General features: G+C 51.3%; 2 protein-coding genes and 1 long non-coding RNA gene across 3 annotated transcripts; 2 read left to right on the forward strand and 1 right to left on the reverse strand.

Moving 5' to 3' along the window:
• Window positions 1-93: 93 nt before the first annotated feature.
• P3H1 (prolyl 3-hydroxylase 1) lies at window positions 94-7,989 on the forward strand. Its single transcript, XM_083375430.1, has 15 exons — window positions 94-630; window positions 1,543-1,695; window positions 2,097-2,286; window positions 2,502-2,633; window positions 3,049-3,192; window positions 3,351-3,436; window positions 3,807-3,859; window positions 4,134-4,255; window positions 4,474-4,601; window positions 4,910-5,005; window positions 5,262-5,412; window positions 5,770-5,887; window positions 6,267-6,342; window positions 6,603-6,743; window positions 6,986-7,989. Exons 1-15 carry the CDS (start codon window positions 205-207, stop codon window positions 7,118-7,120), a joined length of 2,151 nt encoding a protein of 716 aa, XP_083231556.1. The 5' UTR covers window positions 94-204; the 3' UTR covers window positions 7,121-7,989.
• On the reverse strand, window positions 7,154-13,860 carry LOC310647893. Its single transcript, XR_014493976.1, has 3 exons — window positions 13,100-13,860; window positions 12,078-12,248; window positions 7,154-7,718 (listed from the first exon to the last, which is right to left on the reverse strand). It is a non-coding gene; the product is annotated as an uncharacterized lncRNA (long non-coding RNA).
• CLDN19 (claudin 19) lies at window positions 10,509-14,642 on the forward strand (the record flags this gene model as incomplete). The annotated part of the gene is made up of 5 exons (XM_083375459.1): window positions 10,509-10,731; window positions 12,091-12,255; window positions 12,963-13,047; window positions 13,969-14,127; window positions 14,515-14,642. The coding sequence occupies 5 exons, from the start codon at window positions 10,509-10,511 to the stop codon at window positions 14,546-14,548; spliced, it is 666 nt and encodes a 221-aa protein (XP_083231585.1). The 3' UTR covers window positions 14,549-14,642.
• Window positions 14,643-14,704: the final 62 nt, after the last annotated feature.

Raw genomic sequence — 14,704 nt, forward strand, 5'->3', positions numbered from 1 at the left:
GTGGCGATAGAGGCGGGGCGGAAAGAGCGGCGCCGGCTGAGGAATTCTGGGAAACGCAGTAGGAAAAAAATTCCGCTGCGGAGGTTCCCTCGGCCACGTGGTGCTGAGAGAGGGGGCGGGGCGGGCGAGCGGGGCGTGGCCGAGTGGGCGGAGCTCCAGCCTCCAGCCCTGCCGGGCGTCGCGCGCCCTTCTTCTCCCGCGGAGATGCTGCGGCTGCTGCTTGCGCTGCTTTTGCGGGCGATCCTGAGCCCGGCCGAGGGATCGCGCTCCGCGGAGCAGCTGCGCCCGGCCGACGAGCTGCTGGCGGCCGGGGCCGAGGCGTACGGCCGCGGGGACTGGCCCGGGGTCGTCCTGCAGATGGAGCGGGCGCTGCGGGCGCGGGTGGCGCACCGGGAGCGCCTGGCCGGCTGCCGCTCGGGCTGCGCCGCCAACCACTCGGCCGAGGATCCCGCGCAGGCACCGCGCCGCCCGCTGGGCGACCTGCGCTTCTTCCGGCAGCTGCTCCGCCGCGCAGCCTGCCTCCGCCGCTGCCTGCCCGACGGCCCGTCTCGCTACCAGCTGGGCGAGGAGGTGCAGCTGGAGTTCCGCAAGCGCAGCCCCTACAACTACCTGCAAGTGGCTTATTTCAAGGTGCGCAGGGGGAGGGGGCTGGGGGCCGGGGAGGGTCTCCCCCCCCCGGTTGGCACCGCCTCTGCCCCGCGGGAAGCTCCTTGGCGTGTTTTTCCTCTGCCCTCCCCGCCGCTCTTTCCTCTGCTGCGCTGCCCCTTCGCATGCCAATCCGAAGCGAGGAAGCGCGCAATCGGAGACCGGGGGGGGGGGTTGCAACCCTTTTGGGGTGGGGGAGGCGCCGGCTGCTCGGCTCTCCTGGTGGGAGGGGCCCGGTGCCACGTCGGTCGAGGGGGCTGCGCGCTCTCCGCTCGCACCGCCGCATCCGCTCCGCAGGGTCTCGGCGCCGCCCGCCCTGCGCTCCCCTTCTCTGGGCCTTGACTGGTTTGGAGTTGGGGGGGGGGGCTGTAAATGCCCAGATGGAAAGTTTCAGGTCAAAACTCATGCTCAACCCCCCCCCCTTTCTTTCCACTTTCTCTTTTTCTTTCCTTTCTTCCCATTCATGTTTATTTTCCTTTGCATCCATCATACCCTTCCTCCCTTCTCTCTTTTCTTTCTTTTTTTCCTAACTCTCTCTCTTTTTCCATTTTCCATCCTTCTCTCCTCTGCCTTCCTCTCTCCTCCTCCTCTCCCCTTTATTCCTTAATTTTCTTCCCTCCCTCTACTTCCCTTCCTCTTTTCCCTGACTCTCTAGAAAGGGGCTGTAAAGCACTCGTGAAGCGGTCTATAAGTCTCAGGGCCATCTGTAACTTTTTAGAGAGCCCAAACTGATGGCTGAGTTTTGATCTCCCCAAAAGACAACCAGCCGGGCGGTTGTTTCATTTAATAACTCGCTCCTTCTTGTTACCGTTAGCCGAATGCAGTGGCACTCTTGGAAATTTTGGGGGGCAGAGGGCCCCCCCGCCCAAAAAAATCTGAATTTCTGTTCTTCGTCAGATCAACAAGCTGAGCAAGGCCGTGGCAGCTGCCCAGACTTTTTTCTCGGCCAATCCAGACCACGCCGAGATGCGGCAGAACCTGGCTTATTACCAGATGATGGTTGGTGTCGAAGACAAGGATTTTATCGATTTGGAGGCTAAGCCCCACATGGTGAGAACGCAACGCATTGATTTTTTTTTTAAGAAAAAATTGAACTGCGGAACTGCAGAAAAAGAGAGGAAAAAGAATCGTAGAGGGCATGTCTTTATTCAATTTAAGTTTTTAGTTTTGATTACATTTATGATTAAATGTCACCATACTGTTAGGAATCGGACAGAGAATAGAGCTGGAAGGGACCTCGGAGGTCATCTAGTCCAGCCCCCTTCTCAAGCAGGAGACCTTAGGCCGTTTCAGACAAGTGGCTGTCCAGTCTCTGCTTGAAAACCTCCAGTGATATTACAAGTACTCAAGGACTATTTATAACAGAATTAATAGCTGGAGATGCTAAAACGGTCCTGTTTTGCTTTCCTGGAGCTTAAAGCCGGCTGTGCCTTCTCCGATTCTCTCTCTAGCAAGATTTCCAACTCGGTGTAAGTTACTACACAGAGGAGAACCCTCAGGCAGCCATTTTGCACCTGGAGAAGGCGCTGAACGAGTACTGGGTAGCGGACGCCGAGTGCCGGGCCCTCTGCGAAGAGCCGTATGACTATGACGGTTACAACTACCTCGAATACAATGCCGATTTCTATCAAGCCTTTATCGGTGAGCGCAGGGAAAAAGGAGGACAAGAAGTCCCATAAGCCTGGGCGGGAAACAGTGGGATCTGGGTGGAAGAAGACAGGGTATCCGGGATGCCCGACGTGGTCAACCCTGCAAAGATTTTCAGAAAATTGGTTATCAGATATTCTGCTGCTGGACATGGAGGCTCTCTTTAGCACATCCCGAAATATGTTTGTCCTCCTATTTTAATATGGCAGATCATTACGCCCAAGTGTTGAGCTGCAGGCAAGGCTGTGTGAATGAGCTGGCGCAGGAAGCCGGTCAGGAGAAACCCCATGAAGATTTCCTCCCGTCTCATTTCAACTATCTGCAGTTTGCATATTACAACAGTATGTGGGGACAGAAAGGGGGTGGGCGTTAATTGCACTCCACTTCGTCTTTCAGGTGGGGAGGGGGTCTCTCAGGGAAGGGGGCTGCCTTTAAACTGAGTTTCGCTGGGCATGTTGGTTTCTTCTGCAGCGGTTTTTCAGCGGGATATTTGGAATTGTTTCCAAAGCTGCCGGGGAAGTGAGAATATTTCGGCAGCAGAGGCTGTGGACGATGGGGTTGTGGACTCCCAGCTCCTGCAGCTGAAAAGCCATTGTCTGTCAGATGCAGCGGGGAAAATCAAGCCGGCCTCAGGATAAGAGCAAATCCGTCCTCGCTCATTAAACCATCAATGCTGGCTCAATCAAAGCAGTAATGTTCATGCATGGTCCGGCTATTTTGATAATGTTCCAGTTTTCCCCTAATTCTCCATTGCAGGTGGCAACTACGGGAAGGCCGTCGAATGTGCGAAAACCTACCTGCTCTTTTTCCCAAACGACGACGTGATGAAGCAAAACGTGGCTTATTACGCAGCCATGCTGGGGGAGCACCTGGCCCAGCACATCGGGCCCAGAGAGGCAGGTTTTCTCCCCCGCCCCCCAGGCTTGAAAGGGGGCCTTTAGCAGGAAGGGAGGGCCCCCACACCCAATGGAAGAGAGAGATGGCCATGGGTATCTTCCAGATCTCGGCTGACGCTGAACTACGCGGTTATTTTTCGTGCTTTTTTCTGCTGTAGAAAGTCCAGACTTATCGCCGGCGCAGTCTTTTAGAGAAGGAATTGCTATTTTTTGCATATGACACCTTCGGGATTCCTTTCATCGATCCGGTAAGCAAAAGCTATATTTTCCTGAAAATTGGTTAAGCAAGTTTAAGCGGGTTGCCTCCATTTGCTTTGTTTGCGTTGTTATGCAGTGCCCTGAGGCTCTAAAATAGCCATTTTTGATAGTGACTTAAGACCAGCGAGATTGAACTTGAAATGCAAAGGAAAGAGGAACATTTTGAGAAAATGCAAGGTTCAAATTTAGGCTATCAGACGGGTGGACTTCAACTCCCAGCATTGGATGCTGGCTGGGGGATTCTGGGAGTTAAAGTCCATCCATCTTAAAATTGCTAAAGTTGAGAAACATTGGACTGGACCATTGTTTTGTCCAGAATGGCGTGGCTGTTTTTTTTACTGTCCTTATTTTGTTTTGAAGGACACGTGGACCCCAGAAGAAGTGATTCCCAGAAGGCTTCAGGAAAAACAAAAGTTAGTTAAGACATGTTGTCCCTTCTCTGCTTCTCCTTTTTCTCCTCCGGCTTTCTGACCGGAAGTAATCGTAATGGCTGATCTTTTCATAGTTGTGTCCGCCAATAGCTCCATGAATCTGCCCCGGGCAGAATAGCACTCTTTTTTTCTTTTTTCTTGTTAAGCGAGCACTGCAGTCGCTGAGTGAATCCGTGGCTCCCCCAGGGTGCCTTTTTTTAACCTTAAAACTGGAAGCAAATGCCCGTTTTCAAAATCTCCACTCTTAACTCCGCAGGGTTGAACGCGAGACGGCGGCTCGGATCTCAGAGGAGATCGGTAATCTCATGAAGGAGATCGAACATCTGGTGGAGGGGAAAACAAAGGAATCTTCCGACATGAGTAAACTCGTACGGGAAGGTGAGGCCCGAAAATTGGGGTCTTGGGAGATTCAGGAAGCCAAAAATGGGGGGGGGAGAGAATCCATTACGAGCAAAGCTGAGCCCCAAACTTCAGCTGCTTTTTCATTTGCCCTGTTCACCGCCCTGAGTCCTTCGGGAGAAGGGCGGTATACAAATTAAATTATTAAATTAAATTAAATTTGTATTTTTGTATTTTTATTTCCCGCCAATCCTTAGGGGGTCCATTGCTGTACGATGGCCTCAAGGTGAGCATGAGCTCCAAGGTCCTGAACGGATCCCAGCGTGTGGTGGTGGACGGACTCCTCTCCGAAGAAGAGTGCCAGACCTTGCAAAGGCTCACGAATGTGAGTAACGCACCATGGGTTTTGTAATCCCTTTAAGCCTCCCCTTGTTAAGACTTCTGCGTGCTACCTGTGGGGATTTGTTTTGGCCACTAGATGGCAGCGTTGCAATTCTCTGCCTGGGTAAAGAGCCAAAGTGAACTTAAAAATTCCTCCTTTGTCCCACTTTATTTTTCCTTTTGGCATTTTTATCTTTTAAATAAATGGGTCCAAGCAAAAGTTTGGAGTTTTCCTTCGGTCGCGGAACTGGGATTTTCTTTTCCCAGTCGGAACAAATTTTATCTGCGTTATATTTGATATTTGAATTGCAGGCAGCGGCTTCGGCGGGGGACGGTTACAGCGGCAAAACTTCACCCCACACGCCCAGCGAGACCTTCTATGGGGTGACGGTCCTCAAAGCCCTGAAGGTAACTCTCCGAGAGAGCAAACCTCTGGGATTGGTGAGCTGTTCTCTGGAAACATAGGGCCCTTCAGAGGTCTTCTAGTCCGACCCCCAGCCTTTCGAAAGACAGGTCCCAAGCTTGTGGAAGGCAACTTCTTTTTTTTAAAAAAAAAAACCTCGGGGGATTTTTAAACTGATGCCTAAATCCGAGCGTGGCTCCCGACGGTGGGAGATCCTGGTTTTGAATTTGGGCTGACCCCGGGTGCGGGTCTCGCCCACAGCTGGGGCAAGAAGGCCGAGTCCCCATGCAGAGCGCCTACCTCTACTACAATGCCACGGAGAAAGTCCGTCGCGTGATGGAGTCCTATTTCCGCTTGGATGTGCCTCTGCATTTCTCGTATTCTCACCTGGTGTGCCGGATGGCCATCGAAGGTAAGCAGGTAGACTCTGTGTGTGTGTGTGTGTGTGTGTGTGTGTGTGTGTGTGTGTGTGTGTGTGTGAAGACCAGAAAGACACAAAGGCTGGGAGAGTAGAAAGGAGGGGTAAGAATTCCACCCACCCACCCCGAAGTTTTTCCTCGTTCGGCTTTCGCAGAGCACGAATTTCCAGCTTGCCTTGAGGACTAGAAACTTGCAGCGTCTCAGCTTTCTGTTTTTCAACCCAACGGGGAGGAGTTTGGACTCCCCCTCCCAACCCAGCTAGGTGGGTTGGATCCGTAACTCCCAGGATGCCCGGTTTTTTTTGTGGGGGGGGGGGAGATCAAAAGTGATCTTCCTGTCTCTCCCCTAGATAAGCAGGTGGACCGAACGGATCCCAGCCACCCTGTGCATGTGGACAACTGCATCCTCAACGCCGAGGCCATGGTGTGCCTCAAGGAGCCCCCCGCGTACACCTTTCGGGACTACAGGTGAGTTTGGCTGGGCATCTAAAGAGCCCATCCTCCCCTACTGCAGAAGCCTGGGGAATTCTGGGATTTGAGGTCCACAGGTTTTAAATTGTCACAGTTGGACACCCCTTCTACAGATGAATACAGCAGATTTGCAACATTTCTCATGGAATCTCTTTCCTGATCTGGCCTACCTCGAAGGGCTGACAGATCCAGAGAGGGGAGAGAAGAGACTAAATAAAATAGACCACTTCGGAGCCCTTGACATGGGGCTACCCTTGAAGACCACTCTGAAGAGACAGCTGCTTCTCCTTTTAGGATCTGGTCGATAAAGTTGATTTTTTTTTTGCTCCTTGGGGTTTAATCTCCCAGTAAAGAAAAGCTCTTTATCGCTTTCCAGCGCCATCCTTTATTTAAACGGCAATTTCGAAGGAGGAGAGTTTTATTTTACCGAGTTGGATGCCACCACAGTGACGGTAAGCATGTTCTGCGTTTCCAGTTGTGGGGTTCAGCCCTTAAGTTTTTTTATTTATCCTTTGCATCCCGCTTTGACACTTAGTCCTCAACGTACGACCGTTTCGTTGAATGACCGTTCAAAGGTCATTAAACGGCATCTGTTGGGAGCCAGCAACTGAGGGGGCCATGATGGATTTGGGGAGGGAGGAGAAATGAGGATTACACACTTAAGTGCTTTGGGGATCCCCATGCTCCCCCCATACCCCAATTTTCTCTTCAGGCAGAGGTGAGACCCCACTGTGGCCGGGCGGTGGGCTTCTCGGCCGGATCAGAAAACCCTCATGGCGTGAAAGCCGTCACAAAGGGCCAGCGCTGCGCCATCGCCTTGTGGTTTACGCTGGACCCCCGCCACAGCGAACGGGTGAGTGCGCCGCCTCTTTGGACCCAGGGCCGGTCAAAAAAGTCAAAATAGCTGCCATCCCTGCACCTCAAAAATTTGCTTACGGTTACAAAGGCTGGAGCCCTCGCAGGGCTGTCAAAATGGATGCTGGCTCGGGAATTCTGGGAACGGAAATCCAGGGGTTGCAAAGTTACGGTTTCCAGCTGTAATTAGTCAAAACACGCACCCCTTTTTCTCTCTTCCCCCCCCCCCTTCCCCCCCAGGAGAGAATACAAGCCGATGACTTGGTTCGGATGCTCTTCAAAACCGAAGAAACCAAGTTCCCCCCCGAAACGGGACCGAGCCCGGAAGAGACCAAAACGCCCCCCAAAGAGGCTGAAAAGAAAGATGAACTATAGCTCAACATCTGGTTCAAACAACATGATTTGGAGGCACCGAAAGACTGGGGTGTGGATTATTGGTCTCCGGGGCAAGAGAGAGAGAGAAAAAAAAATTTGACTATAAACAGCTCCCAGAATATAGGCAGGAGATATCGGGGTACCCCCTTTCCCCATTCCTTGAATGACGATTCTCGCAAAGTCACAGGGGATCTTGGAGGTCCTCTAGTCCATCCCCCTGCCCCAAGGGAGGAATCCTCATACTGCTTCGGATAAAAGTTTTCCATCTCCGGGAGACAAGGCTGTTTGTGTCGCTTAGTAATCCTCAACCTAGTGACCGTTCAAAGTTACAATGGCACTAAAAAATTGGACCTAGGACCGGTGTTTCAAACTTACGACCGTTGCAGCCAGGATCAGAAGTCAAGTGCTCCTATTGACAACGATTGCAGACTCCCGGGATCACGTGATTCAAATTGAGAGGCTTGGCAACTGACTCGTACTTATGACGGTCACAGCGTCTCCCGGTGGCGTCCTTCTGACAAGCCAAGTCCACGGGGGAAGCCGGATTGACTTAACAACCGTGTGACTGATTTAACAACCGCAGCGATTCACTGAACAACTGTTGTAAAACAAGACAAAACTCACTTAAGAAATTTCTCACTTCGATTCCGGTCTCCCTCGCAGCCGTAAGCCGAGGACTCATTGTACATGCCTTTTTTTTTTTTTTTGCAACGCTCTTTGCTTGAGTTGCCTTTGAACTCTCTTAATGCTGATAGGATATTTTGACAATTTGAAACCGGAGAGAGAAGGAAAATTTAATTAAAGAAAGGAAAGACAAGGTATATTTAAGGCGTGCACTTCATCGAAAGATTAAAATGCTTGAGAAAATAGCCTGGTTTGTGATCAGCCTACAAAAAGACAGACCCACAAAAAACTGGAAAAGGGAAACAATTGGGCTTTATTTAATTGATTTAGCAAGACAGGAGGTTTTCTTGTCAAGGAGGGAGGGAAACACGGCAAAAAGAATCATGGAAAAATTCTCATTTTTCTAGAAAAACTGGCTGTAACGTCCCGACCTAGGACACTACTCCAGCTCCCATCATTCCCAGCCTGGCCAGGGCTTGCGGAAGAGAATGATAAAAGTTCCCCAAACTTGGCAGTTTTCCTTGGCAGCAAATCGGACAGAGCTTGGTCTCCTCCAGAAGTAACAGTGAGCAATTGGTGACTTACTGCCTGTCCTTGGACTACGTCTCCCATCATCCCCGCCTCTTGCCCATCGGCAAGCGGGCATTGATTAAGCCCTATGCCTGGTTTTACCGTCTCGCTTTTCAACTGGAGTTTCTCTGTCATCGTGTGGGGCAGGACATCCTATAGCCATGCCTAGCAAACCGTGGTTTATCATTTAGCCTGTTCATGCTGGCTTGTGTTTGTTTTTTCAAACAAACCAGGGTGGGTGAAGCTGGCTAGTGGAGGCATTTGCCCCCGTTGGAGAGGGAGGGAAAAAAAATTACTAAATCCTGGAATGACCAATTCCTCCTTCCCTCGTGCGCAATTGTCACCCATCTCTGACTTGCAAATATTTAACCGTTCTCATTAACAATCCGGTCACGCTCAACTTCTCGATTTCACCTTAAATCTGCTTGTGAGCTGGTCAGCTGCTTCTCAGGTTACGACCGTTCCCAGAATTCCAAAGGAATTCACGCGCCTCCCCCCTTCCCCTAGACTATCACAGGGAAGCGTTTCTGGGGCGGCCCTTGAAGGCTGTCTGTTCCTGTCCAAAACGTCAGATGGAGTTTCATAAACTCCCTTTGCCGCTGTTGTTAAGTGAATCAGTGCAGGGCGTGGTCGTTAAGCGAACGGTTTCTAAATGAAGCGTGGGTAATCCTTGACTTAGCAATCACATTTGCCCAAAATTTATGTTGCTAAGGGGAAACCTCGGTTAGGTATGTTCTGGCCCTGTTTTACAATTTTTCTGAACCTCTGTTGTTAAGCAGATCGTTGCATTTGTTAAGTTAGTCACACAATTGTGAAGCGAACCTCGTCTGATTTTGATTGTCAGAAAGTCACAAAAGGAGATCACGTGACCCCGGGGGACATTGCGACCATCGTAAATACGAGTCAGTCGCCAAGCTTCTGAATTTGGATCACGTTAAGTGTGAAAAACTTAATGCAAGTCACTTTTTTCAGTGGCAGCGTCCCTAAAAGAATTGTTTGAACTTTGAACTGCCACTAAATGAATTCCAAGTCGAGGACTACCTGTATAACATCCAATAATTGGAAAAATACATTATTAACGTCTCAGTTCCCGTTTAGGAGTCTCTCTCTGTAGATGTTTGAACATTTTTCCCTCTCCAAAAAATGGGATTTTCTGGACTTTATTTAGAACTAAAAATAGCGGAAAAGACAAAAAGATTCTTCAGCTGTTCAGTGGTCTGCAGCACCAATCAATAATAATAATTGATTAGCTATCAATTAATGGAGGATTATATCCCACGATGGCTTCCGTTGAACGGACACTCGTAATTATTTAAACAGACAAGGATGCTCTATTTTCTTAAAGAAACTCAAAGCATCTTTTACAAAATGCCACACACACACACAAAACAAAACAAAAAAACAACCCAAAAAAGTTGCACACATTCTTGCCTGGTGTGTGTCAATGCCTTTTTTTGTTGACAAACGCAACCCACTTGGATTCCAGGCGAAATGGCAAAGCAGCCCACACAAAGCTTCGGACACAAAGCTCGCCTTGCATCAAAATGCAAAGGTTTTAACCTGATTAGCATGCTTGCTCATGTTCTCTCTGCCAGCAGAGCCAGAAAAAAAGGGGTGTGTTTGTGTGTGTGTGCGTGCACGAGGGGGGGGGAGTGTGTTCCAGCAGATCAGGTCTTCAGGATGCCTTCGTGCACCAGCGATCCAGGGCCAAGTTGGATGCTACGTTCGGCTTGCGTTGGCGATGATCTTTACTGCCAGATTTCCAGGCTTTTGTCCTTGCAAACCTGGCTTGCTTTGATTTGTGAGCCAACAAACCCAGGTTTGGAGGTCCGGGGTGGTGGTGGTGGATCACGGTGGATAGACACACATTAATTATAGTATAGTATTATTATGGTATGAGATAGCGCACACACAGATACATACATCTAGTATATGCACACACACAATAGAAGGTTAAGACACGGCGCTCACCCGTGGTCTCCCATCCTGGCGAGAGTCTCCCGGGGGACACCCCGAGCGCATCCAAACGCTCCTGTTCCCCGGGCTGCCGCCCGGCGCCCACCTCTGGCTCTCCCCGTGGTCCCCCATGGCTGGCGCTTGTCCAGCTCCCGCCCCGAGCAGGGAGGGAGGCGGGCGGGCTCCTCCCGCGGCCGGGCCAGGCGAGGCGAGGCGCCGGCGGCAGTGGGGCTCGAGGATGGCCAGCGCGGGGCTGCAGCTGAGCGGCTACTTCTTGGCGCTGGCCGGCTGGGCGGGCGCCATCTGCGCCTCGGCGCTGCCCCAGTGGAAGCAGAGCTCGTACGCGGGGGACGCCATCATCACGGCCGTGGGTCTCTTCGAGGGGCTCTGGATGAGCTGCGCCGCGCAAAGCACCGGGCAGGTGCAGTGCAAGCTCCACGAGTCGCTGCTCTCGCTGGACGGTGCGTGCGTGGCTGTGTGTGTGTGTGTGTGTGTGTGTGTGTGTGTGTGTGGAGGCGCTCTGGACGCGCTCAGAGGCGCGCTTGCCCCCCCCCCCACCATCACTGCCAAAAGCACCCGTGGCTGGGGAAGGGCCAGGGGAAAGTGGGGTGTGGTGGGGCGCAGATCTCTCGCTTTGCTTTGCTTCCCCGGGAATGGGGCATTTCTGCTTTTTTTCCTCTTTTTTAAAAAACCCGGGTCTTGGGAAACGGAGCTCCGCCACGCGTGAAACTTTTCCGGGGCGACGGGGCGGGAAAATTTGGATTTGGGGGCTCGGCTTCAGTCTTTCAGGCTTCCCGACCCGTTCTTCTTTTTTAACCCGGCTCGTGGGAACGGACCTCCGACGCGCGTGAAACTTTCGCCTCTTCAAAATCTGTCTCCCGCTGCTTGTTGGGCGACGGTGAGAATATTTGGATTTTCTGCTCAGCTCCAAAGGCTGCGATTCCAGGCTTCCCGACCTGGATTTTTTTTTCTTTCCCTCTCTCCCTCTCTTTTTTTCCTTGAAGAATTTATTTTCTCTTGACTTCGGTCCTGCCCGGTTGGGCGAGGATGTGCCGGTCGAGGGAGCGGCGTGCAGAAGGAGTGTCCCGGGTGGGAGCCGGGCGTGGATCCCTGCCACTTTTTGCCAAAATAAATGTGATGATGGTTTCGGAGAGGTTTGGGGGGGGGGGGGTTTCTCCATCCTGGTTGGGTTGCCAGGATGAAAAAAATTATCTGGTGGTCTTCTTTACTCTTTTGGAAAAATTTGGGATTTTTTTCAAATTAAACCCCAGGCGTGGGTGTCTTTAAGAACGTAAAATTCCCCAGGATAATCCTTGAAAAATTGTATTGTGGAGGGATGTCCCTTAGTTGTTCATTTTCATTTTTTTTTACCAAACTTCTGGTCGCCTTGGGATGCATAACGTATGACCGTTATTCATGCTTACGACCGTCGCAGCATCGCCCACGTGATCCGAATTCAGTCGCTCGGCAACTGACTCGTGTTTACGACGGTTTTGCGGCGTCCCGGGGTCATGTGATGCCCCCTTTTACGACCTCACGACCAGCAAAGCCAAGAGGGGGGGAAGCCTGATTCGCTTATCGACCGTGTGGCTAACTTAACAAGTGCAGCGATTCACTTAACAACGGCGGCAATGGAGGCTGTAAAACGGGCAAAGCTGCCTTAACAGCTGTCTCGCTTGGAAGCGACGGAAATTTTGGGGCTCCCTTCCTTGTGGTCATAAGTGAAGGACCACCTGCACTGACTGCCCTTCCCGCCCACCCCGCACGTTCTCGCTGCTTTTCCACTCTGCACGTGACCCAATGCTACCTTGCCTTGGCAGTTCACATCCAGACGTCTCGGGCCCTGATGGTGGTCTCCATACTGCTGGGCTTCGTGGGGACGGTGGTCAGCGTGGTCGGCATGAAGTGTACCAAAGTGGGAGACCAGAATCCCGTGGCGAAAAGCTGGATCGCCGTCTTGGGAGGCGTCCTTTTCATCCTGGCCGGTAAGGGAAACATTTATTTAAAAACAAAAAAAAACACACCTAGCCTGAAAATTAATTGGAGGAAGAAATAAGGACAGGAAACCAAAAAGACAGAGAGAGAAAGAGGCTGAAAGAGGGGAAGGGAAGGGAAGGAAGGAGAAAAAGAAAGAGGGAATGAAAGGAAGAGGGGGGGAAAGGGAGTGAGGAAGGACAGGAAAAGGCATTGTCTGTCGATCTCAGGTTTCACCCTGTGCTGGTCGAGGGCCAGAATAAAGATATTATGGAATTCTTTCCAGGAGGGAGGGACCTACATCCACATTCTGGTCAGGGGTGGGGGTGAAACAGGGAACACTTCCAACACTTGTGGGAGTGTTGGAAGGAATTGTGCTGCTGGATGGTAAGAGAAAAGGGAGGGAGGGAGGGAAGGAAGGAAAGAGAGAAAAGAGAGAGAAGGGAGGGAGGGAAGGAAGGAAGGAAGGAAGGAAGGAAGGAAGGAAGGAAGGAAGGAAGGAAGGAGAGAGAAGAAAGGGAGGGAGGGAAGGAAGGAAGGAAAGAGAGAAGAGAGAAGGGAGGGAAGAAAGGAAGGAGAGAAAAGGATGGGAAGGAGAGAAGGAAGGAAGGAAGGAAGGAAGGAAGGAAGGAAGGAAGGAAGGAAGGAAGAAGAGAAAAGGGAGAAAGGGAGGATTGCCCCCCACCCCCAACACACTTTTATCTTTTTTCTCTTGCAGGGCTGTGCACAGCCGGGGCTGTTTCGTGGTACGCGTCACGTGTGACCTACGATTTCTTCAACCCTGCCACCCCCCTGAATGCCAAGTGAGTAGAGGCGCCATTTGGGGCCTCCGTCTGGATTGCCTTTTCTACCCACTCCTTATTCGGAATTTCAGTGCCCCGAGCTTTCTTCTTCTTCTTCTTCTTCTTCTTCTTCTTCTTCTTCTTCTTCTTCTTCTTCTTCTTCTTCTTCTTCTTCTTCTTCTTCTTCTTCTTCTTCTTCTTCCTTTTTAAAATAACAGGGCTGTGAAAAAAAAAGTATTTTCTCCATCTCAAAAAATCTCATAATGCCTTTCCCGGAGGCCTCCGCTGTCGGCAGAACGACAGGGGAATTAAGGCTGGTTTGGGGGGGGGGGGAAACAGCCCAAATTCTGCCCTTTTGCTTCCCCCGAGTGGAGCTTCCATTTTCAAGAGCACGTTAGCTCTGAAAAACCAGAGGAATTGGAAGCCGACGCAGGTAGTCCTCGGCTTACGACTACGATAGAGCCCCAAATTTTAGTGGTTAAGTGAGACACGGGTTCACTGAGTTTACCCCATTTTATGACCTTTCTGGCTGCGGTTGCCAAGTGAAATCCCCGCAGTTGTTAAGTGAGACAGACGGTTGTTAAGTGAATCCGGCTTCCCCCATTGACTCTGCTTGTCAGAAGGTCACAAAAGGGGATCCGCGTGACCCCAAGGGGACGCTGCAACCGTTGTAAGTACGAGTCAGTTGCCCAGCGTCCGAATTTTAATCACACGGCTGCAACGGCCGTAAGTGTGAAAAACGATCATCAGCTTCCTTTTGCAGTGCCCTTGTAACTTTGAACGGTCACTAAGTGAGCGGCAAGTCTAGTTCATCTCCGCTGCAACCCAATTAGCTTTCCCAGAAGTCAAAACAGGCCATCCAATTCATGGGGTAACAAACCAGCGTTGGTCAGATCCCGGTTAGAACCTGGTTCTGTTCTTAACAGAGGCGGTTTCTTCCAGGTACGAATTCGGACCCGCTCTGTTCGTCGGCTGGCTGGCTGGCAGTTTGCTCATCCTGGGGGGCAGTTTCCTCTCCTGCTCCTGCCCCAAAGCGGAGGACAGGCGGGGGCAGCAATATTACCGCCAGTCACAACCTTCGACAGCCACAACAACGAGAGAGTACGTCTAAGGCCCCGCCCCTCGCCTGGATCTCTTCCTGCGTGACCCGGCGGGGACACCTTCCCGGAGGAGGCTGGACACGTAGAACATGTGTGCCGTTCTCAATTCGGGAGGAGGGCGGGTCAGACTAGATGGCCTCTGGGTGTGTTTCCCCTTTACAAGTCTCAGGGTTGCTTTTCGTACAGGAAGGGGGTGGGTGGGTGGGCAGGCTTCCCAATTCACGCCTGGGAAAGCAGTGACACACACAGACACCCCTTTTCCCCAGCTTTGCAAAAACTTGCAGCGTGGGTGTGCACAAACACACGCACAAACACAGCTTTCCTTGCATTTATAGTTTGGCAACTAACAGCCCTCTTTTTTTTTCTGTTTCCCCCCCCCTTTTTTCAGGCCCCCCGTCAAAAGGGGCAACCAGTGCGTATAACACCTTCCGATGTGTGAAGCCCAAGAAGGCGGTAGTAAAGATCTTAAAATAATTTTTAAGAAAATAAAACATCAATAATCCAGTTTTCCAAACATTCAGGGTGTTTATTTTGGGGGTACTGCCGTTTTTGTCTCTGTGTGTGCCCCATTTGATGCG

The sequence above is a fragment of the Vipera ursinii genome (assembly GCF_947247035.1).
Source record: "Vipera ursinii genome assembly, chromosome: 17".
NCBI lineage: Eukaryota > Metazoa > Chordata > Lepidosauria > Squamata > Viperidae > Vipera > Vipera ursinii.

Bases quoted from the DNA above. Each gene is read 5' to 3' on its own strand.
- P3H1 (XM_083375430.1), top strand. From the start codon at position 205: ATGCTGCGGCTGCTGCTTGCGCTGCTTTTGCGGGCGATCCTGAGCCCG. The intron at 2,287-2,501 runs GTGAGCGCAGGG...TTAATATGGCAG, and splicing joins TTTCTATCAAGCCTTTATCG to ATCATTACGCCCAAGTGTTG. The intron at 3,193-3,350 runs GTTTTCTCCCCC...TGCTGTAGAAAG, and splicing joins CATCGGGCCCAGAGAGGCAG to TCCAGACTTATCGCCGGCGC.